The sequence below is a fragment of the Gobius niger genome, assembly GCF_951799975.1.
Source record: "Gobius niger genome assembly, chromosome: 2".
In the NCBI taxonomy this organism is placed as follows: Eukaryota; Metazoa; Chordata; class Actinopteri; order Gobiiformes; family Gobiidae; genus Gobius; species Gobius niger.
The window spans coordinates 47,005,406-47,028,926 of record NC_136853.1 but is presented as its reverse complement, the minus strand read 5'-3'; the positions used below and the strand labels follow the sequence as shown (position 1 = coordinate 47,028,926).

At 41.8% G+C, this 23,521-nt stretch overlaps 1 protein-coding gene across 1 annotated transcript; it reads right to left on the bottom strand.

Annotated features, from left to right (window-relative positions):
- Positions 1-10,841: 10,841 nt before the first annotated feature.
- On the bottom strand, positions 10,842-21,703 carry LOC306959370 (E3 ubiquitin-protein ligase TRIM17-like; the record flags this gene model as incomplete). The annotated part of the gene is made up of 3 exons (XM_079551458.1): positions 10,842-11,552; positions 15,000-15,620; positions 21,362-21,703. 3 exons carry the CDS (start codon positions 21,701-21,703, stop codon positions 10,842-10,844), a joined length of 1,674 nt encoding a protein of 557 aa, XP_079407584.1.
- Between the last annotated feature and the right edge of the window lie 1,818 nt (positions 21,704-23,521).

Here is a 23,521-nt window from a genome sequence, read left to right as displayed (position 1 = left end):
TTCCGTCACTTTTGTAGGTCTCAGCTTTCAAATGAGGCGTTACGTTGTTGCTCTCCAGTCGAGAAGCTTTTAGATTTGGGTAAAGCCCAGTATAAAAAAATATGAATCTAACAGGAATTCCGTGGAGTTTGGTGCACCACAAGGGTCAGTTTTGGGACCGTTATTATTTATTATTTATATTAATGATTTTGCTTCCGTTTCTACAAAATAAAAAGCCGACCTGGGGAAATGCACTCGTTAATGTTAAGGCGGGGGGTCAGAGGTTAAATATGTGTTTGTGGAAGTGTCACATTTACGCTGATTTGGGCCGGGCTGGTCCGAGTCCAGGGCTGTTTTCGGTCCCAGTCCGGCCTGAGTCTAACCCTGCCTGACCTGCAGAGCTTTGGAGCTTTGGACAAACGTCACTTTAACAACGGCCTGGAAGGTTTTCTGAATAAATGTCCGGCCAGAGAAAGTCTCAGTCTGAAACATAACAGACAGTCTAGTGATGTGAAGTGTCAGCCTGACTGTTGATGAATGGACACACTGATACTGTGTCACACGCACAGCTTAGAGAGGCTGTAACACTGTAACACCGCGCACCTAATGCCGCTGTCATTACGCACGGGTTTGGTTTGTCCATGTGTCCAAACACACGCGCACCAGGAGGGTCTGGGAGGGTCTGGGAGAGCTCAGCCCGGTCTGGGAGGGTCTGGGAGAGCTCAGCCCGGGGGTCTGGGAGAGCTCAGCCCGGGGGGAGAGCTCAGCCCGGCCTGGGAGAGCTCAGCCCGGGGGGAGAGCTCAGCCTGCAGGCCCGTGTGCGCGCGCAGACCCTGTCCTGGACCTCACTCCGGGCTGTACACGGGCTGTACTCACTGCAGAGGATCCGCGCGAGCCTGGGCTTGTGAAATCCGCTCCACGTAAGGAGGAAAAAGGGCCAGTCCGGGTTTATTGTCTCCGACAGGGCCGGACACAGAGGCGAGCGCGCGCTGTGCCACGCTGGGTCACGTGTTGTTACCTGTGAATGTCCACGTCTCCGTCCCCTGTCCGCGCGGGCCGTCCTGGACCTTTCCCTTGTTTCTGTTTTCGGCAGACGTCTCCGCTCTCCCTCCACTGGAGGCTTCCCCACGCTGCTCCGACGCTCCCGTGACGTCAGCACGGCAACGCGCGCCCCCGACACGTAACAGCCCGGGCGCGTTCACGATAGACCATATAACCTTCATAAGAGAAAAGAAAAACACTGCGTTTGACTCTGAAGCTGCGTTACTGAGACTGAGACTCACATGTGCAGCTACAGACGCTCATGTGAAGAAGGCTCAGAAAACTCACTCAAAATACAATATATTTGTAAGTGAATAATTGTACTGTACAGTTCTGTTTCCCCCCAGCACACTCTGTACTCTGTATATGTTTGTGTATTCATTTACTTTTTCATTCATTGTAATCGGCTTGTTGCACGGTGTGGCTATGCTAGTTCCTCTGACCTGAAGGTGTGAGCGCCTGGACTTCCTGTCTGTTTTCTTTTCCTGGAATAATAATCATATTTTCTAAAGATGATGTTGTGGGCGGTGAGTTCCCGGTAGACGATCATTTACTGTGTTCAAATCATGAAGTTCAGATCAGAGACGCCTGTGATCATAAAGGATTGATAGTTTGTCTTGAAGCTAAAGGCTAACATGCTATAAAAGAATATATATATAAAGGCACTATTTCAAGTTGTGTAATGCATTAACCGCTTAACTCCCACCTGAACCGAGCACATTTTCTCGACGAAAACAATGACGGAAATGTGGCAAAAATGTCACAAAAAATTGACGAAAAAATTACAAAAAAGTGACAAAAATGATGGAAAAAAAATGTGATGACGTGAGGAAAAAAGATCCTCTCGGTTCAGGCGGGAGTTAAGAGGTTAAATTAGCCTCTAGCTTCAAGACAAACTCCCTGATCCTCACAAACATAAACGTCTCGTCTATGGAAATATTTCTACCAGGAACTCACTGGTCTGAGCTCATCTTAATGGAAATGAATACGAACAGGAAGTACTAGCGCCCACAGCTTCAGCTCAGAGGAACTAGCGTAGCCACATTGTGCAACAAGCCGATAAAAAGAAAAAAAAGTCCAGTTATAGAGTTCGGAAATGTCCACAGTTACCATGGAGATCCTCCATGTCCACAGCTGTTAGCATACATTACCATAGACAAACATTAGCTCCGTTAGCTCTGTTAGCTCTGTTAGCTCTGTTAGCTCTGTTAGCTCCGTTAGCTGTGTTAGCTCTGTTACTGTTAGCTCTGTTAGCTCTGTTACTGTTAGCTCTGTTACTGTTAGCTCTGTTAGCTCTGTTACTGTTAGCTCTGTTAGCTCTGTTACTGTTAGCTCTGTTAGCTCTGTTACTGTTAGCTCTGTTACTGTTAGCTCTGTTACTGTTAGCTCTGTTACTGTTAGCTCTGTTAGCTCTGTTACTGTTAGCTCTGTTACTGTTAGCTCTGTTAGCTCTGTTACTGTTAGCTCTGTTAGCTCTGTTACTGTTAGCTCTGTTACTGTTAGCTCTGTTAGCTCTGTTACTGTTAGCTCTGTTACTGTTAGCTCTGTTAGCTCTGTTACTGTTAGCTCTGTTACTGTTAGCTCTGTTAGCTCTGTTACTGTTAGCTCTGTTACTGTTAGCTCTGTTAGCTCTGTTACTGTTAGCTCTGTTAGCTCTGTTACTGTTAGCTCTGTTAGCTCTGTTAGCTCTGTTACTGTTAGCTCTGTTACTGTTAGCTCTGTTAGCTCTGTTACTGTTAGCTCTGTTACTGTTAGCTCTGTTAGCTCTGTTACTGTTAGCTCTGTTAGCTCTGTTACTGTTAGCTCTGTTAGCTCTGTTACTGTTAGCTCTGTTACTGTTAGCTCTGTTAGCTCTGTTACTGTTAGCTCTGTTAGCTCTGTTACTGTTAGCTCTGTTAGCTCTGTTACTGTTAGCTCTGTTACTGTTAGCTCTGTTAGCTCTGTTACTGTTAGCTCTGTTACTGTTAGCTCTGTTAGCTCTGTTACTGTTAGCTCTGTTAGCTCTGTTACTGTTAGCTCTGTTAGCTCTGTTAGCTCTGTTAGCTCTGTTAGCTCTGTTAGCTCTGTTAGCTCTGTTACTGTTAGCTCTGTTAGCTCTGTTACTGTTAGCTCTGTTAGCTCTGTTAGCTGTTTAGTTACTGCTGGTAAAAACATCTGACTCACTGTGGTGTCCAAGAGTTTTAATGTGAACAATAACTCGTTTACATTTTGCTGCTAATCCCATAATGCTCAGCATAATGACGTCACATTCTCTTCCGATCACGTGTCGGGTCCAACATAAAGAGTCCCGTGTGTTATTAGCATCGACTTTTCGAAAAAGTCAACCATTAAAGTGGGGGTGTTCTGCTTTAAAGAGGGGGTGTTCTGCTTTAAAGAGGGGGTGTTCTGCTTTAAAGAGGGGGTGTTCTGCTTTAAAGAGGGGGTGTTCTGCTTTAAAGAGGGGGTGTTCTGCTTTAAAGAGGGGGTGTTCTGCTTTAAAGAGGGGGTGTTCTGCTTTAAAGAGGGGGTGTTCTGCTTTTGTCAGTCCCATAGCACCAGTCTATATCTCACTACAATGATGACAAACCTTCTGTTGGTCTGTAAATGCAGTAAATTAGAATAACTGCCTTGTATAAAATGTCTCTCTCAAAATGGCTGTAGTGAATGTCTTGAAATAGGCCTCTGTCTCTTTAAGAACCTCTGAGCCTTTAGACACGCCCCCTCCACACGCTGTCTGTGGCATCAGTGGGGAGGGGGTTCTGCTGAGGAGCAGTGGTCGGTTACTCGGCTGGTGACCAAAGCTCGGAGGCGTCTCCAGGAGGTGGGGGCGTTCCTAGGAGGACTCAGGCAAACCTATCCCTAAAATGGCCGCCATCAGAGTTTTTACAGATTACTCAGAAATACGTGAATGTGCCAAGGCAACACTTCAGCCATGTTTTTAATGAGGGAGGGACAGAATAACAGGATGGAAAGCTGGAAAAAGGCAATTTTGCAGAATACCCCCCCTTTAAACTCTTAATAATTGAATTTTTCGAAAAGTCGGTGCTAAAAATCCATGGGATTTCTTGTGGGCGGGAGTGGAAGGACTGTGGAGCTCTATGACTAAATGACTAAAACCATCCAAACCTCCTATGACAGTTTGAAAGAGCCGCAAATCATTTACAATCAGTACCAGGAGCAGCTCTGTGCTTTGTTCAGAAGCTCCAGAAAATATGATCATAATAATTATTATAAATGCAAAGTTGATTAAACTGGTCTTAAAGGAACAGGCCACAGTTTCTCCACACTGTGATATGAGTTTAGACGAGTTGATCCGTACCTGTCTGGTCTTTGTGCCCGTGGAAGAGCGTGGTAGCTTCAATGCTTCAAACGCTAACAACATCTTTGGTCGTTTTGCGTAACTGAGGGCACACACGAAGGCCAGACAGGTACGCATCAACTCGTCTAAGCTCAGGTAAGAACATATGTCAGTATGTAAGAACGGTGGCCTGTTCCTTTAAATGTAGTCAAACATTTGGCAATTTTAGTCGACTAAAACTAGACTAAAATTGAAGAGAATTATTCGACTAAATCACGACTTATATTTTCATCCAAAGACTGAGTGTGCGGGTGGTGGGCAATGAATACAATTAAATGTACCTGCTCTAATTGGGGAGGCAATCCATGACCTGCATCCAAGTCTTTTTGTTTGTTTGTTTGTTTGTTTGTGTAGTTTTATTTGAGCAATTCACATTTTCTCTTCCTCCAGAGTTTCACAATCGTACAGTTAATGGAAGCTCAAAGGGAGTCGACCCCTTGTTCATGTACATCACATTTGCAGTTCATGACACTACAGTTATACATTACTTTTACATTTACCTTAAATTAGGGCTGCTCGATTATTGAAAAATAATAATCACGATTATTTTTGTCATAATTGAAATCACGATTATTCAAACGATTATTTTTTTGCCTTTAAAAAAATCCATCAAAAAAGTGACAAAAATCCAGCAAAAATAGTGACAAAAATCCATCAAAAAAATGACAAAAATCCATCAAAAAATGACAAAAATCCATCAAAAAAGTGACAAAAATCCATCAAAAAATGACAAAAATCCATCAAAAAAGTGACAAAAATCCATCAAAAAAGTGACAAAAATCCAGCAGAAAAAAGACAAAAATCCATCAAAAAAAGGACAAAAATCCATCAAAAAATGACAAAAATCCATCAAAAAAGTGACAAAAATCCATCAAAAAAGTGACAAACATCCAGCAGAAAAAAGACAAAAATCCATCAAAAAAGGACAAAAATCCATCAAAAAATGACAAAAATCCATCAAAAAAGTGACAAAAATCCAGCAGAAAAAAGACAAAAATCCATCAAAAAAAGGACAAAAATCCATCAAAAAAGTGACAAAAATCCAGCAGAAAAAAGACAAAAATCCAGCAGAAAAAAGACAAAAATCCATCAAAAAAAGGACAAAAATCCATCAAAAAATGACAAAAATCCATCAAAAAAGTGACAAAAATCCATCAAAAAAGTGACAAACATCCAGCAGAAAAAAGACAAAAATCCATCAAAAAAAGGACAAAAATCCATCAAAAAATGACAAAAATCCATCAAAAAAGTGACAAAAATCCAGCAGAAAAAAGACAAAAATTCATCAAAAAAAGGACAAAAATCCATCAAAAAATGACAAAAATCCATCAAAAAAGTGACAAAAATCCATCAAAAAAGTGACTAAAATCCAGCAAAAATAGTGACAAAAATCCCAAAATTAGAAATTAGAAAAAAAAAATGTGATTTAAAAAAAAAAAAAAAATTTTTTTTGAAAAAAAATAAAAAAATAATAATCGTTTTTTTTTGCGATTATGCTAATTTTGTAATCGTTGACTGTTGTAATCGAAATCGTAATCGAATTTCGATTAATTGCACAGCCCTACCTTAAATAAACAAAGTACAATCCTTTCTGAGTATTCTATATCAGTGTCTGTACACAATTATAAACCTATATGTATTTGTGAGTTAAGTTTTATCTACTGCTGTTACAATTGTCAACATAGAATCAGCAGACTTTTACAGCACTGGCAAACAAGGAGGTTTTACCATTTCATATCATTAACTCAGCATGCTAATAAAAATAAAAAAAAGTAATAAATGTGATAAGTAGTTATTGTTATTTATCATAACAATTGTCATTATCGGTGAATGTCCAATTTCATATTATCGTCATGTTGGACTTTATAATCTGCCATCTTGCCACTTCCTTGTTGTCATTACTATCCACTATTTGTTATCGATATTAGATCAATGACATGTCACATTTGTAAACCCTCTAGTCAGGTGGTGTTAGAAAGCCAGAGTGTGTAGTGGCCTTTTAACCCATGTATTTCCCTCATGCGGGGTTGTTTTGGAGAAGTTCACATAACGACACACTGACACACTGCGACGCCCCACTTCCTGGAGCCAGACACTGCAGGACGAGATATAAATAGTCCCCAGGCTACAGAAGTCTTCACAAACATGCCTCAGTATAAACACAACACTTCAATGTGACACGACGCAGATGTAAATGTGTTTATTTTGTGTTTTGCCTGTAAAAAAAGACAGTGATTGATACAGATGCTCCTGGTTCTCAGAGTGTGGAGGGGCCGACGAACCCCTGGTGGAACTCGGGCTTCTTCAAACGGTCCTCATCTGCGATGGGCTGCATTCACGTGCAAGGCCGTGGGAACCCAGGGTGCTGAGGGCGCCGCAGCACCGCCTGGTGGGTAGTTTGTGAACGGCAGGGAATATTTACCCCTTAACTCCCACCTGAACCGAGCACATTTTCTCCAGTTTGGCTTTACCCCAATGCAAAAGCTTCTGGAAAAAAGGTGGGGAAATAGCGACAGAACTGAGACGAAAACAAGGATGGAAAATGTGAAAAAAGTGAGAAAACATTTACAAAAAAATGACAAAAATTTGACAAAAAAGTGACAAAAAAATGCGAATAATTTGACGAAAAAGTGACAACAAATTTACAAAAAATTACAAAAAAATTACAAAAAGTGAGAAAAATTTGATGAAAAATGGAGAAAAAATGGCCGAAAAAGTGACAAAAAAAATGACAAAAATGGACAAAAAATTGAAAAAAAAATTACAAATAAATGCGAATAATTTGACAAAAAAGTGACACAAATTTGACAAAAAAGTGAGAAAAAATGGACGAAAAAGTGATGAGAATTAGGCAAAAAAATGCAAATAATTTGACGAACAAATTTACAAAAAATGACAAAAAAATGACAAAAAATTGACAAAAATTGACAAAAAATTGACAAAAAATGGAGAAAAAAATGACAAAAATGGAGAAAAAAGGGCGAAAAAGTGACAAAAAAGTCACGAAAATTCTACAAAAATGAGTCGACTGCCCAACCAAAAAATCTGATGTGAGGAAAAAGATCCATTTAGTTTTGTAGGTCTTTCAAATGAGGCGTTACACTGGCCTACAGGATTTGGGTAAAGCTGAACTGGAGAAAATGCTCTCGGTTCAGGCGGGAGTTAAGAGGTTAATAAACAGGATTTATTCACAGAAAAAGTATTTTTGGGGGTAAGTTTTGTCCCTCAGCGCCCCCAAACTAAAACATCTTCCCACGGCTCTGCTCACGTGACATCACAACGTTCTAAACGCATGTAAATGTTCTGGTTTCAGTTCAGCTCTTTCACTCCTGGCTCAGTCCTGATGCCAAACATGCTACAGATTGTTTCTTGGAAGGTTAAAGGTGATTTGAAGTGATACATGGTGTGAAAACCACTGGTCGTTTCGCATCTGGCTTAAGTTCTTTGCTGTTTGATGCACAATGGCGCCATCTTGTGGCTAAGGACACTTATTGCCGTGTTAATTTTGACAGCTTATTTAAACATCTCTAAACCCCCATCTGAACTGAGCACATTTTCTCCCAAATCTAAAAGCTTCTTGACTGGAGAGCTATAGGCTAATTTTACGTTTCATTTGAAAGCTAAGACCAACAAAACTGAAAATCTAAACTTTTTACTTTTTCCATTGCTTTTTTATATCACTTTTTTGCTGGTCTTTTGTGGCTTTTTTGTTGCATTTTTTGTCACATTTTTACCACTTTTTCCAACACTCTCGTCTTTTTTTTATGGCTTTGTTGGTCACGTTTTTTATGTTTTTGTTGCTGTTGTTGCGCATTATCCTTGTTTTCGTCTCGTTCTGTGTCGCTATTTTGAGAAAACGCGGAAACAAAGCAATGAAATAAAGCAACAAAACATTCGTGAAAAAGCAACAAAAAACAACAAAAACATGGCGACAACGTGACAAAAAGTTACAATCACTTTTGTAAGTCTTAAATAAGTTGGATACACTGTTGCTCTCCAGCCGAGAAGCTTTTAGATTTGGGTAAAGCAGAACCAGAGAAAATGCACTCGGCCGGTTAAGGCGGGGGGTAAGAGGTGAACTAACACATGTCTTTGTGGAAGTGTCGCATTTACACTAACGTGGGCCAGGCCGACCAGAGCCCAGGGTTTAAAGGGATGTTTCAGGATGTTTGACACAGGGCCTCATTTCCTCGTTATCCAGAGTGTTGCTGATTTATGGAGATATTTTTTTTTGTAATTCATGCAGTTCTTATGTTTGAAGAGTTTAGTGGCGCTAGGCTAGTGCTAGGCTAGTGCATGTCTATGGTATCAGCTAGCCTGCATTAAAATCAGTGTGACCCGCTCCACAGAGCACCTGAGGCACTGATAACACCAGACTAACCATATTGAAGAAGAAGAAGAAGAAGATCTTTATTTATTTCGCGCCTTTCACAGACATGGTCACAAAGCGCTTTACATGAGACAGTTGTACATTCACTCCACACTCGGTGTAAACTACGTTTGTAGCTTCAGCTCCCCCTGGGGGAGACTGTCAGAAGCGCTTTCGTGACTACACACGTCTGCGCCAACGGACCCTCTGACACCTCCATACATTCACTCACACATCATTCATCCTGGCCTATTGTGCATGTTTTTAGTGGTAGGGGAAACCGGAGTGCCCGGAGGAAACCTACGCAGACACGGGGAGAACATGCAAACTCCACACAGAAAGGCCCCGTCCAGGTGGGAATCGAACTCGGGACCTTCTAGCTGTGAAGCGAGAGCGCAAACCGCTGTGCTACCGTGCTGCCCATATACATGTCTGTGTCCATAGAATCATGTCTGGAATATAACTGACCTGCATCACATGAATGATCGCATTCTGAGGGACTATTTTCTAGCAGATCACTCCGCCGCCGCGTAGCTTATACAACCACGAAGCTGATGCTGCTCAAATATAAGGTCTTTTAAATGCGAAATACAAAACACAGACATTTATATTGTTGCATTAAACATCAAACATTGAAAATTATGAACGGAAGGAAATGCGAAATGGTTAAAATGATTCTATGGACACAGACATGTATATGGTTAGTCTGGCGTTATCAGTGATTTGCCTCAGGTGCTCTGTGGAGCGGGTCACACTGTTTTTAATGCAGGCTAGCTGATACCATAGACATGCACTAGCTTTGCACTAGCCTAGCACCACGAAACTCTTCAAACATAAGAACTGCATGAATTACAACAACACTCTGGATAACGAGGAAATGAGGCCCTATGTCAAAAATCCTGAAACATCCCTTTAAGTCCCAGTCCGCTCCTGAACAACAGCGTGAATCTATTATAGAAAACGCTATCTCAATGGCCGCCGCCTGGGCGCCGCCATGTTTATTTCCCATACCGACTTTGAAGCTAAGCAGGGAAGGGCCTGGTTAGAACTGGGATGGGAGACCGTTTGGGAACACCAGGAAGCCTGGCGACTGTACTGAGTGCGTGGTTGGCGGTGCTGCCGAGGACAACCCGCTGTCACAAACCCGCAAGTGCACGAGATCTGACTGCCGTGCGTGTGCGCGCATCCAAACAGGGCGATGTGTGCGTGTGTGCGTGTGTGTGTGCGTGTGTGTGTGTATGTGTGTGCGTGTGTGTGCGTGTGTGTGTGTGTATGTGTGTGCGTGTGTGTGCGTGCCCATAACCTGCTCAAACACGAGCCTCTAATCAAACGCGCTGCTCCGACTGATTTCTCCTCCGTGTGAGTAAAAGCTTTCACGTATTGTGAGCCCAGAGGTACATTTTATTCTAAAGCAGCTTTGAACGCATTGCCAATTTTATTGTAAGGTTATAAATACTGTCTAATAACGATCATTAGGCTATTTCAGTTCAAAACCTAATCATTACTTTTTTGACTGTGCACTACCGTGATGCACCAAACCACAGGTCCTGCACCGTGAACCAAACCGTTAAAGCTGAACCCCTAATATTTATCAATACTTATTCCACTGTCTCTTGAATTCTATTCCCTGAGTTTAGCGAAAATATAGTCGTTGTAGTTTATAAGAAAGGAGCACGGGTGCATCAAACACTCCAATTGCAGTTTGTTTGAAATTGTTTTTTGCCTTCATTCTTTTACTCATTTGTAGTGGCCATAGTTTTTGGAATGGGTTGGTAACCACTGGTCTACAGCTGAACTGTGTGACGGGTTGGACATTTCTTTGTAATCACTCATAATCTCACAATATCAAATGTGGAGACTAGCGAGGCCCGGCCGAAGGCCGGGTCTCAGCTAGTGTATTTAAAGATGCAGGTTTATTAAGTGTTGAAAGCAGATCTGAGTGTGATCACGGTGGAACAGATTATGACCTTCATGATTCTGACAGAGTTGTTGGGTCTTTTGTTTGTTCATGAGTCTGAAGTTCTTGTGGCGGAAGGTTTGGAGGAGCATTTTACAACTCCTCAAGTCTTGCATCGAACCGTCCTGCATTTCGTGTGAATGTGAAGTTCGACAAACTCAATCGACGACCGGAGTGATCTTCAGGTAAGAACTGGTGGCAAACACCGGATACAGCTTTGATTTGCACTTCACCCCGATCAGCCCGTAGAGGAAGGACTTCAGGAGAGACGGCCTGTCGAACGTGCACCGTCTGTGAGAGGACACGAGAATCTCAGAATTCACGTCGTAGAACAAAACCTCTCCTTTCTCGTAATCGACAAAGACGCCGATCTTCTGCGGGTGAGCGACCAGAGAGCCGAAGTGTTCGCTGCTCAGGACCCAGGCTCCGTCTGTGGGGCCGGGCGTCGCTCTGCACGTCAGCCGTTTGTTGAAGTTCTCCCTCACCACGCCCAAAACCCACTGCTGCGCCTTGAGCTCGACCTCAAAGTAAAAGCGTCTGGAGGAAAAACCACTCGAGCTGAAAACGAACGGCATGTTTTGGAATCTATAGAAGAGCTGATTGAACGTGAGAGATCTGTCTCCCACGTAAGCTGCGTAACGATGGGCGGTGGACGGATCGAGCCGCACGTCCACGTCGTAGTTCTGCCGGATCATCCTCAGCCGGTCAGGGGGGGAGATCCACACGGTGTCTAACACGTGAGCGTGCTCCTCATCAGAGCGTTTGACCTCGTGGATCAGCTCCTCCATCTCCTCGGTCAGAAAGTCCCCCAGAAACATCACCGCAGTCGCCACCGTGCTGCTGTAGGACACGTCGTCATCTGGATCATCCTGGGTCAGAGACAGAGAGGTCAGAGGTCAGAGGTCAGATCGCTCAACAGGGGAGAGCAAGGACACGCTGAGATGTGCCCAAATCTAAAAGCTTCTTGACTGGAGTTTAGAGCCTAAAGGCAAGTGTAAGGCCACGTTTGAAAGCTAAGACGTGGTGGAGGGGTTTGACATAGGGCTGCGCAATTAATCGAAATTCGATTACGATTTCGATTACAACAGTAAACGATTACAAAATGAGCATAATCGCAAAAAATCGATTATAATTTTTTTTTTTAATTTTTTTTTCACTTTTTTTTTTCTAATTTTTAATTTTTGGATTTTTGTCACTTTTTCTGCTGGATTTTTGTCACTTTTTTGATGGATTTTTGTAATTTTTTAATGGATTTTTGTCACTTTTTTGCTGGATTTTTGTCTTTTTTCTGCTGGATTTTTGTCACTTTTCTGATGGATTTTTGTCACTTTTTTGCTGGATTTTTGTCACTTTTTTGCTGGATTTTTGTCACTTTTTTGCTGGATTTTTGTCTCTTTTCTGCTGGATTTTTGTCACTTTTTTGCTGGATTTTTGTCACTTTGTTGCTGGATTTTTGTCTTTTTTTTAATGGATTTTTGTCTTTTTTCTGCTGGATTTTTGTCACTTTTTTTGATGGATTTTTGTCACTTTTTTGATGGATTTTTTTAAAGGCAACACATAATCGTTTGAATAATCGTGATTTCAATTATGACAAAAATAATCGTGATTATTATTTTTTCAATAATCGAGCAGCCCTAGTTTGAGCTCTGTTGTCGGGGCTTCGTGCCCCTGTAGGGTCTCCCAGGGCAAACAGGTCCTATAGGTGACGGGTCAGACAAAGAGCGGGTCAGAAGCTCCTTATGAGAGACCGACAGGCCCGGTTAACCGTGAGGCCGTCCTTCTGTGGACCCACCACCTGCAGGGGGCGCCATCAGGGGCAGGTGCCATGTGATTTGGGCAACTCCAACTAGGGATGGGCGATACCACATTTTTTGGAATCGATACGATACCGATACTTTTGGGGTAATTTTTCTCGATACCAATACCAATATCGATACCGGTCATTTTCATATAGGTGAACGTATTTCAATCAATATACATGTCTAAAACTGGTTATTTTGTATAATTAATAGGTACACTGCAAAAAGTATTTAACTAGATCAGTATAAACATCTCAGTTTGAGCACAATAATCCACATTTTAGTTGTTTTGACTGGTTAAGAAGTTGTTGGGCATTTGTCCCGGATTATTTCACTTGTTCTGAGATGTTTCTGACTCGTTTCGATACATTTCATCCTTATTTCAGGTCATTTTCTTTGCCAATGGGGAATGAAAATTGTTCTTATCTCATTGACAGTTTTACTTTCTTATTTCAAGCAAGATTTACCCTAGAACTGGTCTGAAATGTCCTCAAACAAGCAAAGCAAACTCGGTCCGATCAGGAAAAGTGTCTAAATGAGTGAAAACCGCTCAAAACAAGAAACATTTCCTCAATTCAAGTCATTTAAGCCAATGCTTGATATTCACTTTTTGCAGTGTACATTAAAATGATATTACTTTAACTGGTTAATTATACAATGTTAATGTGAAATTAAATACATAAAAGTTTAAAACTAATACTTTAATGACAAACAGAATCTAAACCAGAATGATATGGCTGGTTTAGTTCAATCCTCTGCTGCTGTGACTGTTTTGGTTCAGAACAAAGATGTAAATTGTCCTTTTATGTTTAAAATTGCTGCCACGCCTACTTTTTACATATGCAAATTAGTATCGATACTTTTTGCCCAATATCGATACTCAAAAAGTAGCCGTTTGGCATTGATATATCGATAATGTGGTATCGATCCGCCCATCCCTAATTCCAACAGCTGCCCCCACGACCCGGAAACAGAAAAGTGGAAGGAAATGGATGCACTGGCAAAACTGAAAAAAGATGATTCCTTGAGTTGTTACCGTTTGTGGTCACTTTTTGCTGCATTTTTGTAAGTTTTCTGTTATGTTATGTTTTTGTAACTGTTTTGTCAGTAGGTGGAGTATTGAACCCCCTCCCCTCACCCGGCTCTTCCCCGTCACCCCTCCCTCCCCTCCCTCCACACTATAAACCACACGCTGCTCTGATTGCATTACTCGAGATACGGAAATGTCATTAATTTATCAGCATAAATAAGGTGTGTAGCGAAGTAAACATTTTGAGACTTACATTTATTTTCTAAACTGCAGCTTTCATGAAAGTCTCACTTTTTTTGGCATTTTGAACATAATACCTCCATTTAGAACTAAGTTGCAGAAGTGCAGAACTTTTTTCCCCCTCAGCCTCACAGCCTCGGTGCTGCTTAATCATGAGGAGAAAAAAGACCTGAAGCTCCTGTAGATATTGATTTTCCTTTCAGCTGCATCAGAGCAGGTATTCTGTCATAATGCTAAACTGTTAGCCGCTAACTCAGTGGTTCTCAACCTTTCGGAGCCACGACCCCCACTATAACAGTTAATTAGGATCGTGACCCCCACCCGGGTCAGACTATGGGAAAAACAGGGACATGAACCCCTTAACTCCCGCCTGAACCGAGCACATTTTCTCCAGTTTGGCTTTACCCCAATCCAAAAGCTTCTGGAAAAAAGCAACAGAACTGAGACAAAAACAAGGATGGAAATGTGACAAAAAAGTGACGAAAAATTGATGAAAAAATGTGACAAAAAAATTGACTAAAATGTGACAAAAAATGATGAAAAAATGATGAAAAACTGTGACAAAAAAATGGACTAAAATGAGACAAAAAATGATGAAAAAATGACAAAAAAGTTACAAAAATGAGTTGAATCCCCAACAAAAAAATGATGGAAAACACATCTGATGACGTGAGGAAAAAGCTCCTCTCGGTTCAGGTGGGAGTTAAGAGGTTAAACCTTTACAACTCTTAAAAACAAAGAAAAAACAACGGCTAAAACAAAAATGAATTAAATTTAGAACAAACAATGGCACCCTGGTAAAACAGCATGTTTGCTACGACACCATAATAATAATATTAAAATATATGTTTTATCTATATGCTCTGGCGACTCCCCAAATTTGTCTCGCGACCCCCAGGTTGAGAAGCCCTGCGCTAACTGTTAACTAACATTTGCGATGTCCACACGTGTTTGTGTTTACATGGTGCGGTGGAATGTGGGGGTGTGTGGGGATGCAGCGATGCCGGACCGGCTAAACGGGGCCGCTTAGAGTAGCTTTAATACACTTTGTTGCCATCAGATACAACCCAGTTCTGGGGTTTTATTTATACTATATTATTCTTTTTTTTTTTACTTTCTTGTTGTGTTTTTGTTGTGTTTGTGCTTTCTTCAAGACGTTGGCTGGGGGTTAAGAGATTAAGACCATCCACCAGGCCTGTCATGTGGCTGACCTCTAACCCCTCCCTGTCCCTCAGATCTGCCCTCACCTCCGTCTGCTGGCCCTCGTTTTGTGGCGGGGTGAACGGCTCCGGTTTGTTCAGGAGGAACTGCAGTGGGTCGTCTGTTCGCAGGAGCTCCTCTAACGCCGCTCGTCGCTGCTGGATCTGGGCGAGCCCCGCCTGCAGCTCGCGGACTCTGCCCTCGCGTGGCTTCAGCGCCTCGTCGTGCTTCCTCTCGATCGCCTCCGCCAGCGCGCCTCTGTGCCTCCGCAGTAACCCCTCCAGCACCGCGAAGCCCTCGTTCACCACGTCCAGGTCGGCCTCTCTGCTCCTCCCGCCCTGCTCCACGTGCGCTCGCGTTCGCCGGACGTCTCCAGCCGTGGCGTTTTCGGCGGCCTGTAACTGCGCGACGGCGAGCTCCGCGGAGACCCTCTCCTCCCTGAAGGCTCGCTCCAGCGGGACGCACTGGTGGGAGGCGTGGTCGTCCTGGAGGCACAGGGCGCAGACGCAGGCCCGGTCGCTCCGGCAGAACAGCTCCAGCAGCTTGTTGTGCTTCTGGCAGACCCGGTGCTCCAGGTGGGATGTGGGGGGGGTCAGCTGGTGCCGCTTCAGGCTGGGCACTCGGTGATGAGGCTCCAGGTGCAGGGGGCAGTATGAGGAGAGACACACCTGTGGGAGCACAGGGTAAACACTGGAATGAGTTTAGACATTTGTAATGACATGTCCAGTGTTTGGAATAACGCCGTTTAAAGTAATGGCGTTACGTAACGCCGTTACTTTTTCAGTAACGGAGTAATCTAATTCATTACTCTCCCCGTTGTTACAACGCCGTTATCGTTACTGGACGTAAAATGCGGTGCGTTACTATATTGATTGAATAAACTGTGTAATCCGAACGCACCCCTGGCTCACAGCTAGCTAGTGAGGAGGCGGAGTCATGTCTCAGTCATTCCACACGCGCCAGTGGCGCCACACACACACACACAACAGCGAAACCGAGAATCGATGGAGCAGCAGAGATGGCGAGTCAGGAGGAGAAGGATAAATCTGATGAAAACTTGGCATTTTCAAGGTGGCGATATAAGCACTACTTCAAGTTTATTGCGAGCAAAGGCAAGAACGTACATGTAATGTGTACATTATGTCCAGGGGTGAAAACTCTTTCGACATCCGTTGTAAGTAACTCAAATTTAATGAAGCATCTCACAACGACACACGCATCTACAAAGTTAGTGGCCAAAAACACCAGTACCTCAGATGATAGCACGCCATCCACTAGCAAAGAAGAAGGACTCGGAGCAAAGTCCCCCAAGCAGCAAAAGCTAGAACTTTCTGCCTCACAACAAAAGCCTATGACACAGGCTGAAGTTAACCGAATGATAGGCAGGTATGTTGTTGGAAGAATGTTGCCATTATCGACGGTGGAGGATGATTCATTCCGAGCCATTATTGCTAAAATACCTACGAAAGCAGGGGCCTGTGCACCATGCGCAAAGACGTTTGCTAAATACCTAGATGCCGAGTACGCCAAAATGAACACAGAGCTTAAAAAGTTTTGAAGAGTTGGGCTTTTTGTCTACAACTGCAGACATTTGGACTGTTACCTCGGCGTGACTGCTCACTGGTTAGATCCACACAGCCTAGAGCGAAAGAAAGCTGCCTTGGCCTGCAGACGTTTTAATGACAGCGTTGCTACAGAACTGGATAATATCCACTCATCCTTTAGTATTTCTAACAAAATCACAGCTACTGTCACAGACAATGGTTCGAATTTTGTGAAAGCCTTTAAAGTTTACCAGCCCGTTCAGGATGATGACTCTGGGGAGGAGGAGGAGGAGGATGATGTGACTTTTGTCGACCTTCATGATGCCTTACAAGACATGAATGTGGAAGAGGATGTTGTGACTTTGCCTCCACACCACAGATGTGCATCACACACAGCGAACCTTATTTCATGCTCTGATGTGGACAAGTGGCTAATTTCAAAGCCAGGCATAAAAGTTGTGTACAGAAGTGCCATCTCCAAATGCACAGCTTTGTGGAACAAGGCCAGCCGTTCCACAGTGGCTGCAGAGATGGTGGATGAAGTCCTTGAAAGGAAGCTCCTCGTCCCATGTACAACCAGATGGAACTCCTTTCATGATGCCGTTGCTCGTGTCTGTGAATTCCCAATTGCCGAGCTGAACACCATTTTTTACAATTTTGGATTGAAGGCTATCACAGATCGGGAGTATCAGTTCCTCAGAGAATACTGCACAGTGTTGAAGCCACTAACCGTAGCCCTTGACATTCTTCAGGGTGAAGACAATGGTTTCTATGGCACCCTCCTACCCACACTGGAGACATTGATCTCCAAGACCCTGAATTTGAAGACTGGCCTCCAAATCCTTGGTGACCTTCCAGAGGCTGTTGTCAAGGTAAGAGCCAGTATTTCTTCAAATACATTGAATACATTAAATATGGATTAATTGAATTATGAATTATGAAATCAAAGTAAAATTAAATGTATATCTCTTAGCTCATAAAGTAATGTGTAATGCTGTATGTGTGTGTGTGTCTCATTTCAGGCAATCAAAACCAGATTTAAAGAGGTGCTGGAAAGTGAGATTGCCATCTTTGCTGCGGTGACACTGCCCAGATTTAAACTACGTTGGCTGCGGACGCAGGAAAGAAAGGACAGCGCCAAGGCAAGTCTGCTGGCAGAGTGCCGGAAAAGTGCCCAAGATGAAGACCAGCCAACAGGTACCAACACACCAACGCCCAGCCTCAGCACCGACTCAGCCCTACAGGATGAATTCTTTTCATTTGAGGAGGAGGAAGACACCTCTACTTCTGTGGAAAGCCAAGTCGCTGACTATTTAAAATCAGGAGCACAAGGGATGGACAGTCTTAACAGATTCCCAGTAATAAAGAACATTTCACTGAAATACAATGCAGCCACTCCATCTAGTGCCCCAGTGGAGAGACTATTTAGCCTGGGGAAGCTGGTCTTCACCCCAAAGAGAAACAGGCTGACAGACAAGAGGTTTGAAATGCTGCTGCTTCTTAGATACAATCAGTGGTTTGAAGGGTAGGCTACATTTCTTAGTCGGATACACGACGGACACATGAATAGAGTGTTTTAGATTTGAGTGTTAGAGAGTGTTTTTTTGGATGGGTAGATACATATCTAGGAGCTAAAGTTCAATCTTTAAAAGCACTCCATCTTGTTAAACTGTTTACTTTTTTTAATGAAGATAAAGAAATACAGCAGCCTATGTCTTCCAGACTATTTATCTCTGGTTGTTAGAGTTTGATTTATTTAATTTGCTGCAGTTACTGCAAACACACTTTATACTATTTAACTGTTTACTTTTGAAGACAATACTTGAAGTACAGAATGTCTAAGTTGTCTGAGATTGAGAGTTTAATTTATTTAATTAAGAATAAGACTACAGAGCTAAACACACTTTTTTGTTGTTTAAAAGTTTACTTTTGTTGTGAACAAAACACTTGGAAGTACAGGTTGTTTACTTGACCAGTTGTCTCCATGGATCTATTATAAACGTTGTCTCAGGTTGAGAGAGTTTGATTTAATTTGCTAGCGTTAAGTGCACTTTATATGGTGTAACTGTTTACTTTTCTTACAAAGATAATACTTGAAGTGCAGTATAAACATCTTGCTGTTTGTCGACGTGCAATAAATATCAAAAGTTATATACAAACACCTGTCTGTTCTACTCATTCAATTGATTTGTGAAGACTGCACAAAAAAAACATTGATATTTAGCAACTAAATAAACTTTTTTTTAACAGTAATACAAATAGTTACTTTCACTGGTAATGAGTTACTTTCATTATAGAGTAATTCAGTTACTAACTCAGTTACTTTTTGGAACAAGTAGTGAGTAACTATAACTAATTACTTTTTTAAAGTAACGTTCCCAACACTGGACATGTCTTGAAAATGAGATGATTTGACAGTTTTGTGCAGTGTAATTAAAGGTATTGTGAAAGGCTTAATTGTTCGATCCAAAGCCTATGTCAAATTTCATTCAACCCCTTTATCCCCCTGGGCATTTTCTCCAGCTCGTCATCACCCAAATCTAAAATCTTCTCGAAAAAAGCCTCAAAATATCGACATGACAAAGAAGCGTAAAAAGCAAGGGAAGAAAGAGATGGAAATGCAACAAAATACATTTAAAAAAAAGGGATGAAAACTTAACAAAAAAATGCTTAAAAATGTGACATAAACGCGTCGACAATGCAACAAAAACGTTTTGTAGGTCTTAGCTTTCAAATAAGGCTCTTACTCTGGCCTAGAGGCTGTAAACTCCAGTCAAAAACCTTTTAGATTTAGGTGAAACTAAACTGGAGAAAATAGGTTTGGTTAAGGCGGAGGGTAAGAAGTTAAAGAGATATTTCAGGATTTTTGGGGCCTCATTTCCTCGTTATCCAGAGTGTGGTTGATTTCTGGAGATATGTTTTTTTTCTATTCATGCAGTTCTTACATTTGAAGAGTTTAGCGGTGCTAGGCTAGTGCATGTCTATGGTAACTAGTAGCCTGCATTAAAAACAGTTAAGCACAGAGCACCTGAGGAGAATCACTTATAACACCAGACTAACCAGCATTTAAAAGAACTTATATTTGAGCATCTTCCTGGTTGTAGCTACGCAGCGGCGGAGTGATCTGCTCGGTTACCGGATCTACAGTAGTTTGTTTACCTGCGGCCGCATCACTACACGTGGAATTCACAACGGAGCTTCTACAAATCAGATATGGCAACGTTTGGAGGACGAGCACATGATTTTGAAGAGGTTTTTAACGCAGGCTACTAGTTACCATAGACATGCACTAGCCTAGCACTAGCCTAGCACTAGCCTAGCACCGCTAAACTCTTCAAATATGAGGACTGCATGAATAATCAGGCTTTAAAGGCACTCGATAAAAACCACTTCATCATCATCATTGCAATATCCTGAGTACAAACTGCTCAGTTTTGACAATCTCATTTTATACAATAATCTAAGAACTATATTCAAAATCACCAATAACGCAGCTCCACCACCACTGAAGAACTTTGTCAGACTTTGTTCTGAGCAAAATACAAGAACTACTCGATCCACTGCAAATAAAAACTGTGTCAAACCAAAAAGATCGTCGGCCTTTGCACGATGAGCCTCTCGTTTCGCTCCATTAAACTTCCAGACCGTCTGAAACTGTGGATTTTAATAGTTTTACTCGAAATTTGAGAATGTACATTTTAGATCATCAGTCGTGTCAGCATTAATGAATGTACTGTAAACTATAGAGATTGTTTAGTTTTGTTGTTGTTGTGTGTGCACTTTTAGGAAAAGCAAAGAACGTATTTTATACAGTGATTTTATTGTAGATTGGATTTATAGATTGTAATTGTAATGCTTTATGTTCACACCTGTCCAGGGACTGCGGATGAAAAACATCTGCTGAGCTAAATCTAGGGCTGCTCGATTATTGACAAAATAATAATCACGATTATTTTTGTCATAATTGAAATCACGATTATTCAAACGATTATTTGTTGCCTTAAAAAAAAAACATCAAAAAAGTGACAAAAATCCATTAAAAAAAAGACACAAATCCATCAAAAAAGTGACAAAAATCCAGCAGAAAAAAGACAAAAATCCATTAAAAAAAAAGACAAAAATCCATTTAAAAAAAGACAAAAATCCATAAAAAAAAGACAAAAATCCATTAAAAAAAAGACAAAAATCCATTAAAAAAAAGACAAAAATCCATTAAAAAAAAGACACAAATCCATCAAAAAAGTGACAAAAATCCAGCAGAAAAAAGACAAAAATCCATTAAAAAAAAGACAAAAATCCATTTAAAAAAAGACAAAAATCCATTAAAAAAAAGACAAAAATCCATTAAAAAAAAGACAAAAATCCATTAAAAAAAAGACAAAAATCCATTAAAAAAAAGACAAAAATCCATAAAAAAAAAAGACAAAAATCCAGCAGAAAAAAGACAAAAATCCATCAAAAAGTGACAAAAATCAAAAATTTAAAAAATTTGGGAAAAAAACACACACATACAAACAAACAAAAAAAAACATAAAAAAAATAAATAAAAACAAAAAATAATTATAATCGATTTTTTGCGATTATGCTAATTTTGTAATCGTTTACTGTTGTAATCGAGATCGTAATCGAATTTCGATTAATTGCACAGCCCTATCTAAATCTGGTACAAACCATCTCCTCTTGTAAAGACTAATGGTTCTGTACATCGTCCCTGTTTCAATAAATAATGATAATAATAATAATAAAATAACTGAAATATCTCCAGAAATCAACAACATTCTGGATAACTAGGAAATGAGGCCCTATGTCAAAAACCCTGGAACATCCCTTTAAGCGAACCATTCTAAAACACACCCCTCACATACCACGCAGGTCTTCAGGGCTCTGAGCTTGGGCTGGAGGCAGATGTCACAGGCCACGTCTCCCGGCCTGGCCAGCAGCTCCTCAGACGGGTTGCTCACGGAGGACATGCTCAGCAGCTGCTCGATGGCGTCTCTGAAGCTGGTGTTGCACTTGAGCGCGGGCCTCTGGCGGAACTTCTTCTTGCACAGGGGGCAGGTCTTCTCCTTGCTGCTGTTCCAGTAGGCCGTGATGCAGGACTTGCAGTAGTTGTGTCCGCACGGAGTGGTGACCGGCTCTTTAAACACGTCCAGGCAGATGGAGCACAGGAGCTGGTCCAGGCACACGGGGCTGCCGGACGACGCCATGTCTGTGGAGAAACACCAGAAGGAACTTTCTGTGGTTCGTTTGAGTCACTGGCAGAGGAATGGACTGTGTTTAATTCACAAAGAAGCTCAGAACCCATAGTCACTGGCAAACAGAAGCTCAGCTCAGAGGACAATAACATCTTAAACCCCGCCTTAAAGAGAATAGATGCAAGTTGGGCATTTTATACTCACTACTGCCACCTCAGGTCCTACGTGTAACTGCAGTCTCTATATTAAAGGGATGTTTCCGGATGTTTGACATAGGGCCTCATTTCCTCGTTATCCAGAGTGTTGTTGATTTCTGGAGATTTTTTTTTCTTATATTCATGCAGTTCTTATGTTTGAAGAGTTTCGTGGCGCTAGGCTAGTGCAAGGCTAGTGCTAGGCTAGTGCATGTCTATGGTATCAGCTAGCCTGCATTAACAACAGTGTGACCCGCTCCACAGAGCACCTGAGGCAAATCACTGATAACACCAGACTAACCATATACATGTCTGTGTCCATAGAGTCATGTTTGGAATATAACTGACCTGCATCACATGAATGATCGCATTCTGAGGGACTATTTACTCGCAGATCACTCCGCCGCTGCGTAGCTTATACAACCACGAAGCTGAAGCTGCTCAAATATAGGTTATTTTAAATGAAAAATTGTCAAAATGATTCTATGGACACAGACATGTATATGGTTAGTCTGGTGTTATCAGTGATTTGAAAAGCAAGGGAAGAAAGAGATTGAAATGCAACAAAAAAGGGACAAAAACACAATAAAAAAACAACAAAAATGCTTAAAAATGTGACAAACGCATCAACAATGCAATAAAAAAGTTTTGTAGGTCTTAGCTTTCAAATAAGGCTCTTACTCTAGCCTAGAGGATGTAAACTCCAGTCAAAAACCTTTTAGATTTAGGTGAAACTAAACTGGAGAAAATAGGAGGCTTGGTTAAGGTGGAGGGTAAGAGGTTAGAGGGATGTTTCAGGAATGACTCTATGGACACAGACATGTATATGGTTAGTCTGGTGTTATCAGTGATTTGCCTCAGGTGCTCTGTGGAGCGGGTCACACTGTTTTTAATGCAGGCTAGCTGATACCATAGACATGCGCTAGCCTAGCACTAGCCTAGCGCACATCCATGAACCACGAACCCATTCACAGTCCACGCTCTCATTCATGACGACCACGTGGAGACCAGAGGCAGTGGGGGGTGAAGCGTCCGGCCCAAGGACCCTGACCATGAACAAGTATTTAAAGCAGTACTAAGTAACTCTTCCCCCTAGAGGCCATGAGCGCAACTGCAGGTGTCGTAGCAAGTTACGATTTTATAACTTATTAATTGTCTTGGAGAGTAAATCCTACGCTGACAGAAAAGGCGAAGGGACAGAGGGATATTTTACATACAATTATACAATGGAAATATTTTTTTTCACTCAAACTTGGCTGTAAATACTGTTTAAAGTGACGTTAGCCGCAGTTAGCTTTGCCCGTTAGCATGTTAGCTCCTTCTTCGTGATTCCATTAGTGTGTATTGGTGACTCTGGACCGGTGGCAGTCAAGTTGCAAACATGGTTTTCTGGCCAGAGACACCAGGGGGCGATGAAAGACCCTCCAATCATCTCATAAACACTTGTATCACCCCCACAGGAACTACGGGGAGGAGTTATTAAGGTAAATAAGTTACTTAGTGCTGCTTTAATGTGTAAATCAGTCAGCTTGAATCACAGGTTACGCAGACTTTGCTCTGTAGTGACGTCACACGCATCATTTTTTTCAAAGCGCCATATTCCCCATAAGCCTGTGCGGTGTCAGCTGACAGAGAG